Here is a 19,812-nt window from a genome sequence, read left to right on the forward strand (position 1 = left end):
ATTTTTCTACTATGCTCCCTTAGTTTTGACATTCTTTTTTAAAAAAACAAAACACATATTTTTATTTATTTCAGAGAAGAAGGGAGAGGGAGAGACAGAAACATCTGATAAGAGAGAATTATTGATCAGCTACCTCTTGCTCACCCCTCAATGGGGATCGAGCCCGATACCTGGGCATGTGCCCTAATGGAGAATCTCCTGGTTGACAGGTCGATGCTCAACCACTGAGCCACACGGCCAGGCTGCTTTTGACATTCTTGAATACTCTTCATATAGAAGCTCTGGATGCCTTACATACTTGATACAGATTTTTATATACTTCATCATCTTTTCTTAAGTTGGATTTTTAAAATCTGTCTTATCAGGAAAAAAATACAGAATAAAAAAAAACATATTTTCCATGTATAAGATGCTATTTTTTTCTAAAATTGTTAGACTGAAAATTGAGGGGCATCTTATATACGGAAGTCAGCTGAGGAGGGAGCCACACCTGCATGTAGCTGCCCATACCTTGTCAAACAGACTTCCTGCAATCACGAGCCTTATTATTACTGACATCAGCTGATGCCATAATTGGAGGTGGAGATGGAGAGTGCACAGATCCAACAGGGACCAACCATAGCATTCTGAGCCCATAAAGATGTCAAAAAATAAAAAGATAAATACTGGTAAGCAATTGTCTTATTCTGCAAAATTCAAACTGAGTGTAATCAGCTATGCAAAAGAGCATGGATATAGAGCTGCAGAGAGACAATTTGGACCTCCTCCCACTGAGTGTATGATCAGACAGTGGAGAAAACAGGAAGAACAACTCCTTAAGATGCCAAAAAAGAAGAAGGCCTTAAGAGGAAAACCAACAAAATGGGTAAACTTGGAGCAGAGCCTTAAGACTTAGATTATGGAGCAGCACCAGAGTGGCTTATGTGTGTCAACCAAGCTTATTCAATGTCAGGCAAGAATGTTTGCAAGTGAAATGAACATTGTTGATTTACAGGAAAGACAAAATGGTGGTGCTTCAATTTCATGAGGAGAGAAGGGTTGGCCATGAGAACATGAACAAAGTTAGCTCAGAAAATGCCACCAGTTTATGAGGATGATCTCACATATATAGACAGTGACTCAGAAGACAGCAGTGATACAACAGAAGTTGAAGAAATTGATATAACTGGAACTAATAGTGATGAAGAAGAGAACAGTGATGCAACAGAGACTGAATAAGGTGCTATGCTGCATAATATCATAGTACTGGTATGTAAACATTACCTGCGGTAATTACTAAATAAAAATGTGTTTTGTTTTATGTTTAAAATAGTGATTTCTTAATTTTGGGTTGGAAAAGTGGGGGCCGTCTTATACACGGAAAAATAGGGCAAATAAATAAAGCACACACACAAAAAGATAAAATCTGTCTTATCACAAATGGGTGCAGACGTTTTAGAAAATAATGTTCTTGCTCATTTTAAATTATTATTCTGCCTGAAGTTAAGATGGAGGTTCCTTCTCAAAATTCAAAAAAGTACTGTGATATCAGAAGAAATTGTGAAGTTATACATTTACGGACAGAAATACTTAAGTATATTTTAGACTTTGAGCCCTAGAATTATAAATTGCAAAAGTCAAGGTACTTTTCTCCTAATGTGTGCAGTGAATGGAAGATACTATACTTCTAAGACCTTATTTGGAATTATGGAGGGTCAAAGGCCTGACAAAGAATGAAACATTTCTAAGTTAAATTTTAATCAAGAGCCCATAACCTAAAGTATTCATCACCTGGTACACATAATTTTACACTTGTCTAGTCTCAGAAGTTAACCCTCTCTCATTCAAGGGCACTAGATCACAACAGAAGCATAAACAACTTTATCAAAGGTTATGTGGTTCTTTCTCTTATATTCAGTGTTTTAGTAATTTTCTCTCTAATTTGGAAAAATAATTCTTTACAGCCTATTAACTTAAGTAAGGCACTCAACTTTTTCCATGAGAAAAAAAAATATCTTTCACACCTTTGGTAAAGCATCTTGGCAGACTAGAAGGAGTGATAATGAGAACCAACAGTACTAGATTATAATGGGAAAGAAGAAAGATAAGGCTGTGGCCTATGATCAAGGATCAGTGTCAGGCTGAAACCAAGTCTCTAGTGACTCTCACTCTCTTGGAGTCTAGAGTGTCTCTTTCTGTTGGAAATGATCTTTAAGACAGGAGCATGGTCACTCTTATTACTTTCCTATTGCTGCTGTAGCAAATTACCACAAACTTAGTAGCTTAAAACAACACAAATTTATCTTACAATTTTGGAGGTCAGAAGTCCAAAATGGGTCTCATCTATACTAATAAAAGGGAAGTATGTAAATTGACTGTCACTTCACAACACCCACATCTAATCAGGAGTGAGTATGCAAATTAACCTGATAAAGATGGTGGCAGCCCTGCACCCCAGCCACTCTGGGCCTCCTCAGGGCCTCCCTGCCGTGCTCCACACCTGTCAACTGTCCTTGCAGCCTCCCTGTGGCTCAGCCCCCGGCCTCAGAGGCAACCCTCTGGTGCCTGAGGTCGTAGCTCCCAGTGTCTGGCGTCTCCCTCTACCCCACCCCTGCCCTGCTGCTCTGGTAAACAAAACCCTAGCGTTGGAGCAGCCCTGCGGGCGCAGACGCACATGGTAGCTTGCTCAGTGCACAGTTAGCGCGCCCCGGGAGCCCCGGGCCAGCCAAGGGGCAATGGTGGCGGCCATGGCTGCAGCGGCAGGCGGCTCAGCTTTGTTTTGAATAGATGAAAGAGGCCACCTACACAATAACCCAAATTATCAGATCTCCCTCCTCCCTATCCTGCCAAATCAAAGGGGGGGGGGGGCAATGGGTGTGGAGGGAGGGCGGGCGGGCAGGAGGCAGAGGGTGGAGGAGGAAGAGGATGAGGAAGGGGGCCAGTTGCATCCCACTTTCACAATGGGAAAGTGAAACGTACTAACGCACCCAACCTCTCCAGTCCTCCCCGCCTACCTCGCTCCCCTCACCTCTTCCCCTCCGTGCCTTCCCTGGAGTGCCAGCGCTGCACAGAGGAACTCTCTGGAGAAGGAGGGCGAGGAGGAAGTGGCGTCGGAGTGCACAACACTTGCCACCCCCGCCGCCACTGCACAGGCTGCTGGAGTGAGCCCGCCGCGTGCCGGCTGCCAGGGGAAGAAAGGCCTATTCTTGCACGAGTCTTCATGCATTGGGCTTCTAGTTGGGCTATATCAAGGTATCATCAGGGCTGCATCAGGGAGAATGTGTTACGTTGCCTTTTCTAGCTTCTAGAGCTGGCTGCATTCTTTGGCTCATGGCCCTCTCCTCCATCTACAGTCAACAATGACAGCACTCCAACCTCTGTGTCCACTGCCACACTTCCTTCTAAGGCTGACTCTCCTATCTCTTTCACTTACAAGGACCCTTGTGATTACACTGGGCCTAACCAGGTAATACAGAACAATGTGCTCATCTCAAGACTCTAAACTTAATCACACTTTTGAAGTCACTTTTGCTATGTAAGGTTCAGAGGTTTAGGAAGTGGATATCTTTGGGGAGTCATTATTCTGCCTACAAAGTCACCCAAGTCACAAGTACCACCACCAACTATGGCATGTGGACATTCCTAGGAAGTAATGTTGTCACAAATTCTTTGAAGCTCCTTCCTTTCAAGAGATGGAGTATATTTCCCCACCCCTTGAATCTGGACTAGCCTTATGACTTGCTTTGACCAACAGAATGTGGTAGAAGGGATAAGCAAGTTTCAGAGCTGAAAACTCAGGTCTCAAAACTTCCATCTTCATCCTCTTAGAATGCTATTCTAAGACTGCCATATAAGGAAGTTAGTCTAGCTGACTGGAGAATGACAGGCTATGTGGAAGAGAATAAGGCAATCCAAGTGAGAGCCAGACATGCCAACTCTCCAGCTAAAGACAGGATTCTGGTCAAGATGGCGGTGTAGGTAAATGCAATACTCGAATCCTCCCATAGCCACAACAAAATTACAATTAAACTACAGAACAACCATCATTCAGAATCACCTGAAATCTAGTCAAATGGAAGTCCTACAATTAGGTATTTGAGGCGACATCGAGACTGGTGAGAGCAGTGGAAACACAGACTGGGCTGGTCATACAACCATGTGTGGTGGTTTAAAATTGGGAAGGATATCTTGGCTGCAGAAGTCCCCTGAGGAGGGGTCCCAGGCCCAAAAGAGGCCTCCCAGTCCAGGGTTCCAGAGCCAGGAAGAGAAGTCCACATAACTTCTGACTGTAAAACCCAGCAGGGATTGTGGCTGAGAGAGACAGAGGGCTGCTGGAGTCCTAGGGCATTCCTCTTGAAGGGCCCAAGCATGGATTTACTCTGACTCACTCCCTCTGAGCTCCAGCGCTGGGGCAGTAGCTTGAAAGGAACCAGGGATATAATGGGAGTAAGTGAATTGTCTGGCATCAGGGCAAGAGTAGGGAGGCAGCTTTCTGCCAGACAAAAGTGCTGGCAGAGGCCATTGTTCCTTTTCTAAATCCCCACCCCCCATTGAGCCAGCATGTAGGCACCAGATCTAAGTCTCCATCAACCTGGCTCACACTGTTCGTCCAGCCCTAGTGATTCCCTGAGACCCTGTCCCACTCAAATTGAGGGCCCACGCAAGCCATTTCCAGTCACTTTTCCATACAAATGACCTCTCTTGCTTCATGCTTCAAACTTTCCTACAATCTCTCAAACAAGCAGCATCTGGCCTCTGCCTACCTGCTACCTCTTGCTAAGTGGCTCTAGCAGCAATCAGCCTTGGATGGCAGTTTGGCCTCTTCTGGGCATCTCCAAGCCCAGCACAGGTAGCAGCCATCTGTAGATTGCTCTGTAGCTCATGCCATGTGGCCCCGGGCAGGGTACAGGCAGTGACTGACTTTGCACCTCTCGAGATACACCAAGGCCAGTGCACCATACTGTTGTCCATGTCCATCAGTTCTCTTTCTTGCTCAATCCCTCCACCCCCACTCCCTACTAGAGCTGTCTGCCTGTTCTCTATGATTCTATCTCTATTTTGCTTGGTAGTTCAGTTTGTTCATTAAATTCCACATGAGTGAAGTCAGATGACACTTGTCTTTCTCTGACTGGCTTATTTCACTTAGCATAATGTTCTCCAGGTCTATGCTTGCTGTTGCAAACAATAAAATTTTCTTCCTTTTTACAGCAGAGTAGTATTCCACTGTATAAATGTACCACAGCTTTTTTATCCACTTATCTGACACAGACATTTGGGCTGCTTCCAAATCTTGGCTATTGTAAATAATGCTGCAATGAACATAGAGGTACATATATTCTTTTTTTTTTAAATATATTTTTATTGATTTCAGAGAGGAAGGGAGGAGATAGAAACATCAATGATGAGAGAGAATCATTGATTGGCTGCCTCCTGAATGCCAACTCACTGGGGATTAAGCCTGCAACCTGGGCATGTGCCCTGACCAGGAATCAAACAGTGACCACCTGGTTCATAGGTTTACACTCAATCATTGAGCCACCCCAGCTGGGCAGGGGTACATATATTCTTTTGAATTAGTGTTTCGAGTTTCTTAGAATAAATTCCAGAAGTGGAATCATTGAGTCATAAGGCAGTTCAATTTTCAATTTTCTGAGGTAACTCCATACTGCTTTCACAGTGACTGCACCAATCAGCATTCCCAACCAACAGTGTGCAAGGGTTCCCTTTTCTCCACATCCTTGCCAACACTTGCTGTTTGTTGATTTATTGGTGATAAAATTTGTACATACTTCTGTTTCCACCTGAAGATAACCAATAATGGCAAGGCAAGACAAGAGTGAGATACTGAGATACTAAGAACTAGACACAAGGAGGGGAGGCTTTGAGATTCTATCCTATAATAATAAAAGCTTAATATGCTAAGTGCCCGGTCGTCCGTTGAACCAATCAAAGCGTAATATGCTAATGATATGCTAAGGACGCTCAACAGCTCGCTATGACGTGCACTGACCATCAGGGGGCATACAGTCGACCGGTCAACCACCAGAGGGCAGGCGCTCTGACTGGTAGGTTAGCTTGCTGCTGCGGTCCGGCCCATTGGGACTGAGTAAGACGGGCTGGACACGCCCTGGAGCCCTCCCATGATCCCTCCCTAGTCCCGATGGTGCACCGGTGGGGTCCCTTGGCCTGGCCTGCGCACTCTCGCAATCCGAGTCCCCTCGGGGGATGTCAGAGAGCCGGTCTCGGCCCAAACCTGCAGGCCAGGCCGAGGGACCCCACTGGTGCATGAATTCATGCACTGGGCCTCTAGTATGTCATAATATTTCGTTCCTCTATATCAGGGGTGGGGAATGTCTGGCCCATGGGCCATATAAGACCTGTGAAATCATTTGGTCTGGCCCTGCCAAGGCATTAGAGGTGAGTTCATTAAATGTTTGATCAAAAGAGCAGGCTAATTTTTAAGTTGATAATTTTGGATGGCCCAGGAATGATGTTATAAATATCCAAATGGCCCTTGGTAGAAAAAAAATTCTCCATCCCTACTCTATATAGATTAGAATACCCAAACTTACTATAGAACAGAGAAGCTCATACCACAAGGGCAGGAATGAAAAGCAAACAAGCTATAGGGGACAGGGACAGGGGTGGAAATAACTTTAGAAAAGCCAAGGAAATAGACACCAGTGACAAAATCAAAGTCTAAAACCAAAGAATTGGAAAGTGATCATTCCAATATTATTTGACACAAAGAGCTTTTATAAAAATTATCTGAAGTCTTCCTAAGATTTTCTGGTAAGAGATAATCATCTCACTTATTTTGGTGACTCAAATTACATACTCCATCAGTTAATGTCACAAACTAAAATGCTGGTCCTAAGTAAAAATGCCCACATAATTTCAAACAGTCACTGAAGGGAGAAAAAAAAAAAAAGTTAATTATCTACTTTCAGTACCTCTAACCTAACTCAGTCCCATGATATACCACTATCAGATATGCCATTTCTTCATGCTTGCCTTCTTTCTCTATTCAACAATATTAATTCTCAGGAAAGGATCAAAATTCATTCACATTTTAAGATTAACAAAACAAAAAAAACAAAAAAAGATTAACAAAACTAATGAGAGCTCAACTTTATTTCTTCAAAATCTAGTGAACATTCTCAAAACTCTGAAATTTCAGATATCAGCAAAAAAGACGAAAGAATTAGATGACCAGAATGTTGCTAAAGCTACACCTTAAAAAAGCCGATCCCAATCACTTAGTATTTGCTATTGTGGGAAAGCAAAGAACAGTGTCTGTTTTTCCTTTCTTCACATGGCTGCCCAGCTACACTAAATTTTCCAACTTCCTTTGTGGCAACATGTGTCAGTGGGCAGGGGTATACCTTTCCCTTGGCTAGAATGTGGATGTAATGTTGGAAGCTGGTGGTGAAGCCACAATACAAGCCATGGATTGCCCCCAAGACCTCTTCAACGTGAAAAAAAAACACCTCTATTTTTGAGGTCTCTGTGAGAACAGCCAAAACTATATTCTAATTGATACACCTTTTCTAGCAAGCTACAGCCAATGTCACACTTTACTACCATGTCCAAATTCCTAAGTTAAATATTTCTTTAAAGAAGTAGGACTCTGGTTGAAAGCTTTAAGTCATTTATCTAAGGAATCAATAAACAGCAGTAACAAGATTATAATATTGCTTTTTATTGAACACCATCTTTCTTGTCTAATGTTTGAAAAATTGCTGACTCTGCTTACAGGGAAGCAGCATAATATAGTACAAATGTCAAAGTGTCTAAAAAACAGTTGAGTGCCTTTTTGGGGGATAAGCATGATTACGAAGGTGAGTAGAGGAAAATCTCTATTACTACTTGGAATCACCATGATAGCTAAAAGTTAAGCCCTTTTAGACTTTCCACTTTAAAGGTGCAGAGTAGGGTTATTAATAAACTGTAAACAGCCTGGCCAGCTGGCTCAGTGGTTGAGCATCCACCTATGAACTAAGAGGTCACAGTTCAATTCCCAGTCAGGGCACATGCCCAGGTTGTGGACTTGATCCCCAGTAGGGGCGTGCAGGAGGCAGCCAATCAATGATTCTCTCTCATCATTGATGTTTCTATTTCTCTCTCCCTCTCCCTTCATCTCTGGAATCAATAAAAATATATTTTAAAAATAAAATGTAGATTTTTCTTAAATGGATATGTATTTCATCTTTCCTTGACTTCTGGCTTACTTCCATGTTTATTACTTAGGAATATGGACATGGATGGTATAAAACAGGCAAAAAGATCTGGTTTGGCTGAAAATAGTCAATGCCTCCCTTCTTTCATTAAAACTAAGTTGTAGTTCTAGCTGGTGTGCTCAGTGGTTGGAGCATTGGCTGGTGCACTGAAGGGTCTCGAGTTCGACGTCCAGTCAAGGGTATGTACCTGGGTTGTAGGTTCGATCCTCAGCCCCAGTCAGGGCACATGTGGGAGGCAACCAATCAATGTGTCTCTCTCACATCAATGTTTCTCTCTCTGTCTCTCCCCCTCCCTTCCACTCTCTCTAAAAATCAATGGAAAAAATATCCGCAGGTGAGGATTAACAAATAAACACAAAAATGAGAGGATTTACCCAAAGAAAAATCACCAACACAGGTTTAGAAAGGCAAACGCTGTCAAGATGTTACTTTTATTAACCATCTTTGTCATAATTTTATTAGCAAACAGTACTGTTCAGCTTTATATTTTAATATGCCTCAACTTCAAAAGGCTACTTTTGTAACTATGTGAGATGGTAAGTATTAACTAAACTTATTGTCATGATCATTTCACAATACATCATATAGCAAATCATTATATTGTACACCCTAAATACAATGTTATATATAAATTATATCTCAATAAAACTGGAAAAAATACTAGTACAGTAAAATCATAAGAACCATACTTACCTTAAAATATGGAGTATTTTTTCAATATTTTTAAAATCTTAAATGTGAAATTTACTGTTCTAAATGGCATCACAACTTCCACACGGAATCACACAAAATAAAAATGTAAAACATTAAAGAAAAAAGGTTACTTGATTAAGTACTAGACAAGATGGCTTTTTTTAAAATATCACATTAGCCTCAATGAAAGTATACTTTCATGCCACGTAGGTTTCTTGATAAGATAATCTAACATTTTAATAACTCAACTGCATATTAACACAGAAAATGTAGCTAATCACGGACTTTCATTTATTTATTTTTTTGCTTATTTTAGAGAGAGAGAGAAGGAGAGAAAGAGGGAGGGAAAGGAGAAGAGGGAGAGAGGGAGGGAGGAACATGAATTTGTTGTTCTTCTTAGTTATGCATTCATTGGTTGACTCTTGTATGCACCCTCACCCAGGATCATCGGGACTACACTCTAAACCAAGCATGTCAAACTCGCAGCCCGCGGGCTGCAATGGTATGTAAAAAACATTTTAATAAAAATTTTGTAACTTAATTTTTACAATATCCTGTTATACATCATTATTAATAATGAACTACAACATTTGATAATGACTGATTACTATAATCGTGTTGCATTCATTTCCCTTACACACCTTACATGCAGGCGCACCATTTCTCTCCACTAATCCTAGCAGCGAATATTTTAGCAGCCAATTGCCACGTCATTAGTCTTGGACCGACTTGTTTGGTGTGCGCAACAGGAAATATTTCACTTTCATAGAACAAGAAAAATAGGTTTGTGTTACTCTTATTAATTTGTGCGGTTATTCAGTGTCTGGTAAGTTAATGTTCAAGAAAAAATATTAATTTTTATTCAAATGTTCTATTATTTTATGTTAACAATTACTCATTTATTTTAGCCCTTTGTATTCAGCATGTCTCTATCGAAATAAACCTACATATCTATGAAAATTGAAGCTTTTGTTTTTTGGGGGGCCACAGAAACTTAATCCTTGTTTATTTGGCCTGTGTTAGCCTTTGAGTTTGACATGCTTGCTCTAACCAAGTGAGCTACCTGGTCAGGGCTATGCTGGTTACTGACTTTTAGAAAATATCTGTATTTAGAAAGAGGTAACCTTTTGGAGACTTGACTTTAAGGAATGAACCACGATGAAATATACAGATGATACTGTACAATAGAAACTTGTGAATTTTATTAATCGATATCACCCCAATAAAGTCAATAAAAATTTTTTTTAAAAAAGAGAAAGAGGTAACATTTGAGTGATTATGTACCAGTCACTGTGCTAAAGGGATTTATGTGCATTATCTCACTTAATCCTATGAGGTAGGCACTATTATTAGGATACCTATTCTACCAAGGGGAAGTAGAGTTTAAATTTTGTATCCTACTCTGCTAATAAATAATAAATTGAGTCTTTGATCTCAGAGCTCAAGAAAGATCCTTAACTTCATTCCTGTTCGAAACAGTTGTCTCTAGGTACAATAGATCTTAATTAAAATCTCCAGAAAATTAAGTTACATTATAGCGCAAACTTCATAAACGATGACTGAATTTTCCCTTTAGCCTTCTCTTTAATATGCCAAAATAATTCTAGACCCTGAGCGTTCCTAAACTTTAATTATTTATGGTGCTCTCTGCTGTACCTACCCATTAGAACAATTTTTAAAAACATTACCACCACCAATTATTTTCAAAAGCCCGAAGATACTAATCAAGGGATCCTAATAGTCTTAAACACTATCCTCAAACCAAAAGATAAATGGAGATTGGGAAACTTGCATTCTAAAGTGCCACCATCCAGATAAAATTACTCTGTGAATTAGAGTAATTTCAATCAGATTCTATAAAACTGAACATTTTTCTCACGACCAGAATTAAAGAGTAACTATAATATGGTTTAAGGGCCCAAGTTCTGAAACATAAAATGGTTTGCCACATGGCAAATTTAATAGCAAAAGGCAGGTAGCAGAGACTAGGGAGAGCAGCAACAGTGTAGAAAAGTAGTAATAAAAGTCATTACAAAATGATTTACCTGTTCATTTCACTGGCCATTCTGCCTTAATACAAGACTGTACTTGTTCTCAAAAACCATATGCTGCTTAAAATAAGACTAATATCTTACTACATGGTATCCTGAGTTTTAAGTAACATTACATATTATGAGAAACAACAATGGCATTTTATTTATTTATTTAATATATATTTTTATTGATTTCAGAGAGAAAGGGAGAGGGAGAGAGAGCTACAAACATCAATGATGAGAGAGAATCATTGATTGGCTGCCTCTTGCACGCCCTCCACTGGGAATAGAGCCTGAAACCTGGGCATGTGCCCTTGACAGGAATGGAACCTGGGACCCTTCAGTCCACAGGCCGACACTCTATCCACTGAACCAAACTGGCTAGGGCAACAATGGCATTTTATAAGCATTAGAAACTCAATTACATTTTCTCATAGAGCACTTGCATTTCTGATTCTAACAGTCATTAACATACAACAAACTGTTTTAGGTAATACAAACCTGTGTATGTGTACACTTTGTTAATTCTATAACTTAGTAATCATTCTTAAGATTATTGCCTTTAAAATGCAAATGATCACACCATAAAGCACAACTTACTTTTAAGTGTCACATCAGCTATTTGGTAACCAAGTATCAGATATATTTTTAAAATAATTAAGTTATCAGGCTAGAGTCTACTTAACGTAATGCACTCAGTAAGATAAACTCAGTTATTAAATGGAGGAAGTGTAGGCAGGAGATTCCACTTCAGTTGTGTGACAGGAAGTACTAGCTATGGAAGTTTAGAAACAGGAATACCAAGTTCTGTTTCAGCAAAAGAAAGAAAGGAAAACATGCTTGGTGAATAAGGGTAAAAGAGGAAGTTTGTTTTGGTGAACAATAAGCCACATATTTAAGACAATCCAAAGTAATTCCAAAAGTTAAAAAAAAAAAAAAAAAAAGACCTCACTTTTTCAGTAGGCTTAGGTGGTAATGTACTTCCCTAGGTACACTGGAGCCTGGATTTGCAGTTTCACTATAACAAGACTGCTTATGGTCACATTTTACATATCTGTAGGGAGGTATGAGTAGCTTGTGTCATTAAATTGTTAGTTTCATATCTTAAAGTTTGATGATATTTAATTTAGCAAAACTACGTAAGTAAATCATTTTTTAAAGTAAGTTTCACAACAATGTGAATATATTTAACACTACAGAACTGTGAATTTAAAAACGGTTAAGATAATAAATTTCATGTGTTTTTTTTTTACCACACAAAAAGTGGGTAAGTCAATGAAGACATTATTCCATTTAAATGTTAATAGTAACTTGTTATGTAAGGTTTGATTACTCTAAAGCTAAATTCTTACTATGCTTAATTTTTAATAAAATAATTTGTTGTTGTTGTCATCTTTAACAGCCGGGTTCATTTTATGTAGTTGATTTTTAAAGATACTTCCATACATGAGCGTGAACTACAGAAAGTGAAGCATTATTCTCAATTAGCATCTTTCAAATCATCTGAATTACTTATTGCCAAGAAATACTAGTCATGAAATTGTGTGTTTCTACTTCAGCTGATTCATCCATTCAATGAAGTGCAAACCTCTACATGAACAGAGCAAGATCCCTAACTGGACAGGCTTTTGTTAAAGCGTCGTGGTTCTGGATTGTGAGGTAGGCAACACGCCCCACCCACACCCCCGACCACGGTGGCCCGGAACGCTAAGGTCAATATCACTTCCAATCACCCCTCTCACCTGGCTCAGCCACCCCAAATCTGTCAGACTTTTGTGAACTCCCATTAGATTCTGTTCCAAGAGTGTACCACCGAGGTTAGTCCGGAGGCTTGGGAAAAGCCCAAAGCCACCAGCTTGGCTCGGCCACCGCTGGGGAAAAGTGTCCAAGAAAGGAAAACTGGGAGGGTTTCAACTTTGCGCAAACCCCCTATCTCAGTCACATCTACCTCCCTTCCCGAAAGGCTGCGTTCTGTGTTCTCGAAAGATCTACCCCTTTCCAACTCAAATGTCACTCCCAGATCCGCGGCTGGAGGGGCCAGCGGCGCCCAACCCCCGTCCTGATCTCCATGCACCTTCTCCCAGTGCCAGCGCCGGGCTCGGCTCCCTCTGCAGCCCCCAGCCCAGCCCAGCCCAGCCCTCCAGGGAGCCCGGCCCAGGACCCCGCCCGCGGACAGGGCAGCCCTACCGAGTCAGCCCGGGGATCCCGGCCTGGGCTGCCCGAGGGGAGGCGCTCCTGGGTCGGCAGGGGGCGACCCGAGGGGGCAGGAAGGGTCCCACCGCGAGCTGGGGTAGACGGCCTCACCTTGACCCTGATCTCATAGGTGGTGAAGCGGCCTCGGCCGACCCCCACCGTCTGCGGGTTGCTCACATCGATCTCAAGGAAGTTGCTGGGCGGCCCGTAGGCGTCATTCAGGTTCTGCGGCTTGGTGATCAGCCGCCGGGTATCCGCCACCGTCTCCGCCATGTCGCTGGTGCAGCCGCCGCCGCCGCCTCCGCGGGCTCCCTCCGCCCCCGCCGCGTTCCGCCGCCGCCGCCGCCGCCGCCGCTGCTGCCGCGGGGACACCGGGCTCGCGCGCAGCGGTCGCGAGGCGAACGAGCACGTAGGGCGGGCGTTCACCCCGCGCGCGAAGCTCCTCCCCGAGCCCCTCCGGCTTCCGCCTCTCGTGCTCAGGGAAGAGACCGCTGAGTCGCCGGAATGCCGCGCCCGGCCCGGGAGGCCTTGATGAGGCCGCGGAGGCGGCCTGCGGACCAGACGGAGGAGGTGGAGGAGGAGCGGCGTCACGGGACTTGTAGTCAGAAGCAGGTTCCGGCCGGACTACAGCGCCCACAATGCACCGGGCGAGCGCGTCGCCGTGGGAATGTGGCAGGGGGTTTGCAGGACCCAGGGAAGCGGGGGCGGCGCTTCCTGTCTTTTTGCGGCCTCCCGGGGCCTGGAGCGGTGGGGAAAACACGGGAAAGGGTCTTCTCGCCCTGGGGAACTGCGGGACCAAAGTTAAACGGCGAGGTGGGCGTGGTTTCCTGGCTATCGGAACCGAGCTGCCAACGCTAACTCTGCCCACCTATCCACCGCCTCACCTGGTACCACGGACTGTGCCTTTCGTGGTAACCCGTAACCAATGCCTCAGTGACTTTGACATCACCTTCGAGAGTTTCACCAGACACCTGTCTGATCTGATCAATTGAAGGCTGTAAAGTAGGAGTGGAATAAACAAACAAACAAGAAACTCATGAGATCATAGCACTAAGATCAAACCGTTTTTGACTGGTGGGCTCTCAGAAACAACATACAGTAGCTAGGCTAAAACCTGCCTTGAATGGCCTATGTTTGGATGACCTGCAACTTCTTCCTTCAGTTCCCACACAATCCCAGTTGTTACAGGATAGTAAGGAACTAGGAAAATTTCAGGAGGAGTGGAATGGGAAAGCGGAGACAGATGGTTAAACAGCAGTTTATGGCCACTTCGTAAATTCTATCTTCCCTAAACCAAGGACACTTAAAAGTAAATGGTAGGGGAGGCTGGGGGAAGGTCAATGGGGGAAAAAAGGAGATATATGGAATACTATATGGAATACTTTAAACAATTTTTTAAAAAAGGAAATGGTTTGCACTCCTCCCCAACTAGAGGGTAAATAGTTTAAATTTTCCAACTCGGGGAGACAGATAACAGAAATCCAATTAAGTCCCATTTGCCAACCACACCCAAGGACAGACAGATTGAGAGAATAAATCTCATTTTGGGACATCAGCCTAAAGCAGATGGATATTCTATTGATCTGCCCTTAAGACCTCCCCTAACCGCCCAGCCTTTAAAACCCCTGAAAATGAAGGTCCCAGGGCTGCTCTCCCTTCAGGAAGCACACCCCTGGCCATTCCTCCCTTCTACCGCTCCTTCTCTTCCCTCCCCCTCCCCCACATGTATCCCCTAACCTCCAAGTGACCCCCTGAGGCTTGCAACCAGGGAAGCAGCGGGCAGCAGCAGCCCATCCGGGTCTAACCCCTGAACCTGTCTCTAAGGCTCCTTTTCCCCCTTTTCTCTGGCTTCCCAGTGAGCCAAAGCAGCCCAGCCTAGGCTCTCCTTTTGCTTCTTTTATGCCCTTCCTTGTTTCACTCTTCTATGTATAATTTTGCTGTGGTCAATAAATTCTTTGCTTGCTTTTCTACACTTTTGTCTCTTGATTGAAATTGTTCCCTCAAGAAGACAAGAACTGAGGTCTCCTCCTCTCTCTGGTAACATCTTTTTGGTTTAAACCATATAACCCAGGGTTTCAGGGCCATGGTCTCCTGACTGGCCTGCTGCTGTGCGCTTGGAGTATATCTTCAATAAATCCCACTTTGCTTTATTTTCATTTTCCTTGACCTTAAAATCTTTTCTGCATTGATGGGAAGAATTGAGGTCCCCGCCAGTAACACAGTAAGTTAAAAAATAAAAAAGTGACAAACTTATCTCTACAGCACTGGAAATGAAACGCAGATAAACCTTTGTAAGAAATAAAAACAAGACAAAACAAGTATATCGTAGTTCATTTCTACCAAATGCAGGTTTTGAACATTGAGATAAAGGATAAATTTCTTTCCCTGCCTGAAGAGTTATCTCCCTTAATGTTATAGCCCCATAACTATTTCTGAATTTTTTATCTTCTTTCAGAAACTGATGTACTTTATTTTTTATTTTTTTTAATCCTCACCTGAGGATATTTTTTCCATTGATTTTGAGAGAGTGGAAGAGAAGGAGGAGGGGGAGGAGGAGGAAACATCCAAGTGAGAGAGACATATCAATTGATTGCCTCCCACATTGCTCCAACCAGGGCCAGGAATCAAACCTGAAACCCAGGTACATGCCATTGACTGGGAATCAAACCCAGGACCCTTCTGGGTGCTGGCCAATGCTCTAACCACTGAGCACACAGGGCAAAATTGATGTACTTTATTTTTTTTTTAATACATGTTTTTATTGATTTTAGAGAGAAAGAGAGAGAGAGAGAGAGAGAGAGAGAAATATATGGATCGGCTATCTCCTGTATACCCCCTACTGGGAATTCAGCCCACAACCCATCATGTGCCCTGACCAGGAATGGAGGGGACTGGTGACCTCTTGGTGCATGGATGATGCTCAATCAACTGAGCTACATTGGCTGGGCCCGATGTAATTTAAGTGCTCTGTCCCTTAAACTGAAAAGTTGTCCAGATCATTAGCAACCATTTCTAATAATACTGAGAACAGTTGAAATAAAGAAATTACTTTAAAATTACGTGATTATTTCCCCAAAAGTACAACACTTATTGAATCAACAAATATTTATTAAAGGCCTGTAGATATTTTCAATTCTAGATACTAAAGAGATAAGGGTAAGACATGGAAATTCTCTGATCTCATTGAGATCATAAATTGATAAGAAAAGCACAACCCCACAGGAAAATAGTCAAAGTATATAAGTACTTTTCTATATGTTCTTCACATAATAAACAACAAATCAGAAGTGAAAATGCACTTAGAGTATTTACTGAAAAATCTACCTTCTATCCCTATGGCTAGCCATCTAGTTCCCCTGTTACGTTTCTTGTGTATTTTTGTATCCTTCCAGAAAAAGTCTAGCATGTAAAACATCTGTGCGTGTACATATTAACAGAAATGGTATCATAGGATACACTTTTGTACCATATTTCCCTTAATAATATATTGAAGATAGACTCACATTTGTATAGCACCCAAATACTCCATTACATGATGTGCCATAATTTAACTTGTCCTCTACTGATGAATATATATATGGTGATCTCAACCTTTCGACTGTTACAATGCTGCAAGAATAACCTTGAATATGACATCATTCCAAATGTGGGATTAAATTTGTAGAATAAAATTTTATAAATAGAATCACTGGGCCAAAGGATATATGCATTTATGAAATATTGCAAAACTTCCTTCTGTACATGTTTTACCTATTTACACCCTGTTCAGCAAAGGATGGGAGTGCCTGTTTGCCCATAGCTTCACCAACACCAAGTGTTAGCAAATGTTTTAATCTTTAATATTCTAAATCACATCCTTATTTTAATCTTTTTTATAAGTACAGTTGAGCACCTTTTCTTTTTTAATCCTCACCCAGGACATGCTCAAAGAGAGGAAAGGAGAGAGAGACACACATTGATGTGAGAAAGAAACATCAATCAGTTGCCCTCTGCAGGCTCCCCGACTGGGGATAGAACCCAAGACCCAGGTATGTGCCATGACCGGGAATGGAACCAGCAACCCTTTGTGCACAGAATGGCTCTCAACTAATTGAGCCACTCTGGCCAGGTTTGAGCATCTTTTCAATATGTTTACAAGCCATTCCTATCTTCTTTTTTGTGTGACCAATGTTAAAAAAACAAAATTCAACTAAGTAAATTTAAAGATCAAAGTGGCTTTATTCAATGATTCATGAATTAGCAGCATTCCATCTAGCAAACGGAAAGGAGCTCTGAGGAGCTGTACAAAATGGAGGGCTTCCGCCCTGGCCTGGTAGCTCAGTTGGTTAGAGCATTATGCAGATACATCAAAGTTGTGTCCCCAGTCAGGGCACATACAAAGGGCACATGCAAGAATCAACCAATGACTGCATAAATAAGTGGAACAACAAATTGATCTCTCTCTCTCAAAACAAATTAAAATTATTTTAAATTTAAAAATTCAAAATGGCCCTAGCTGGTTTGGCTCAGTGGATAGAGCATTGGCCTGCAGACTGAAGGGTCCAGGTTCAATTCCGCTCAAGGGCACATGCCAGGGTTGCAGGCTCGATCCCCCATGGAGGGTGTGCAGGAGGCAACCAATCAATAATTCTCATCATTGATGTTTCTATCTCACTCTCCCTCTCTCTTCCTCTCTGAAATTAATAAAAATATATTAAAATAACAAAAAATAAAAATGGAAGGCTTTGGGAGGTAGGGAAGGAAATTTCTAACAAAGAGTAGATTGTTTCAGGCAAGTCCTCAGCTTCCAGAACACTGGCAACCAGACATTTGCATTCTTTCTCTCAAGAAAATGGATTACCAACTTTTGGAGTAAAGAACCACTAATGTTATCTAGAGCACTGAGTTTCTCAAACATTATCGTGCATATTAATCACCTGAGAACCTTGTAAAAATGCAGATTCTAATCCAGAAATTCTAGGTTGAGGACTCAGATTTTGCATTTCCAGGTAATTCCAGTGCTGCTGGTCCCCAGACCACACCGAGTAACAAGGATCCAGAGAATCTCAGGAATGCCAGATATATTGATTAACTGGTGGGAAAGGAGGGATCCATTCCAGAACCAAGGGCATCATGTGGTCTCTTTAGATGAACAGGTATGTCCCCTTAAGACTCTTAGACCCTTCTGGCCATTCATATGACAAATATGTACTGAGCAGCTACAATAAGCCAGGCACTGTGCTAGGTGCTGGGGGAGGAGGGAGCACGGAGAAGAAGGATGGTGGTAAACAAGACACAGTGTTTGCTTCCAGGATCTTCTAGTCTGGTCATACAGACATGTCAGAAGAGGGTGATGAGAGTCACAAAGCCCGGTCTCGGGGGCAGAAGGGGAAAATTCCAGAAGGCAACGACAAAACTGAGACATGAGGTTGGTATTTGACAGGCAAAGTGCCTATGATTTGGGTGTGCCTGTGTGTGGGAGGTGCATTTTGGAGCTAGAGATAAATACTTGCAGAGGCCCAGAAGAAAGAAGGAGCTACACTTGGCTTAGTGCTACTAGAATAAAAGGAAACTATGTCAAGAACTAAGGCCAAAGGGACAAGGCATGAAGGGCATTATGGTCCATATTTTTGATTCTGGACATTATCTAAAAACATTCTAAAGGAAACCATGGAATGGAAGTGATTTGATTTTTAGTTTAGAAAAACCACTCTGGCAGAACTAAGATAATAGCAGTGGGAATGCAGAGAAATTAATGCACTTGAGAAATAGTTGCCCCTATTTCTCTGGTTTGACCCAAAGAAGGCTCTGCACTGACTGGAAGTCTGCGAGATGCCAGGTCAGAGGAAGATGTCAGCATGCAAAGAACACCATGACTTCTATTGGGAGATGAGGGGCCTGACAGGTCTCTGTGGATTGGTGTTAATGTTCTAGTGCAAGACCTTAGCCACAGAGATATACATGTCCAGGCATACCAGGTTTGATTCTAGTTGTATTTGCAAAGGAAGTAAGCTCTTCTATTCATGTGGGAACACATCCTCATAGAAGGTGTATTTGTCCAGAACCTGTGGGTTGGGTTTGGTAGAGAGATTGACAGGCCTGCTAGACCAACACTTGATCCACTAAGCTTTTCATGCTTCCAATCTATACTTACTTCAACCTTGAATAGAGGCATACCACTACGTTTGCCACCCATCACACCACATACTCATCCAGGCACCCATATGCTAGTTCTGTTTGTTGTCCTATTGACTAAATCAAATTCACACATCTAAAATTAGTCTCATCCCATTTACCCCCGAGCAATTCCCATTATTTACATCCTTTTTGGTATAAATATTATCATTACTTTACAAACCACTTGGGCTTATTATTCACCTACATTGAGTCCTGTATTTTACCTTCTTTCTCATCTGCCCTTTATCTTGGTTTTAGGTAATGTTAGACTACAGAGATCTTCATAATGGCTATTTTCTCTGATCAGACTTCTCTCTTTTTTTAAAAAAAAATATTTTATTGATTTTTTACAGAGAGGAAGGGAGAGGGATAGAGAGTTAGAAACATCCATGAGAGAGAAACATCGATCAGCTGCCTCCTGCACACTCCCTATGGGGGATGTGCCCACAACCAAGGTACATGCCCTTGACCGGAATCGAACCTGGGACCCTTGAGTCCACAGGCCGACGCTCTATCCA

General features: G+C 42.2%; 1 protein-coding gene across 2 annotated transcripts in view; it reads right to left on the minus strand.

The window, feature by feature from the left end:
* Positions 1–13,724, minus strand: part of SNX3 (sorting nexin 3) — a 32,639-nt gene extending 18,915 nt beyond the window's left edge. The window contains exon 1 of one of the 2 annotated variants that reach the window (XM_008156478.3): positions 13,250–13,724. In XM_008156478.3, the coding sequence (XP_008154700.1) occupies positions 13,250–13,411 (162 nt within the window). In that variant the 5' untranslated portion in view covers positions 13,412–13,724. The remainder of the gene's footprint in view (positions 1–13,249) is intronic. The other variant, XM_008156416.3, reaches the window with a different exon arrangement.
* Between the last annotated feature and the right edge of the window lie 6,088 nt (positions 13,725–19,812).

Source organism: Eptesicus fuscus, chromosome 10, assembly GCF_027574615.1.
Source record: "Eptesicus fuscus isolate TK198812 chromosome 10, DD_ASM_mEF_20220401, whole genome shotgun sequence".
In the NCBI taxonomy this organism is placed as follows: Eukaryota; Metazoa; Chordata; class Mammalia; order Chiroptera; family Vespertilionidae; genus Eptesicus; species Eptesicus fuscus.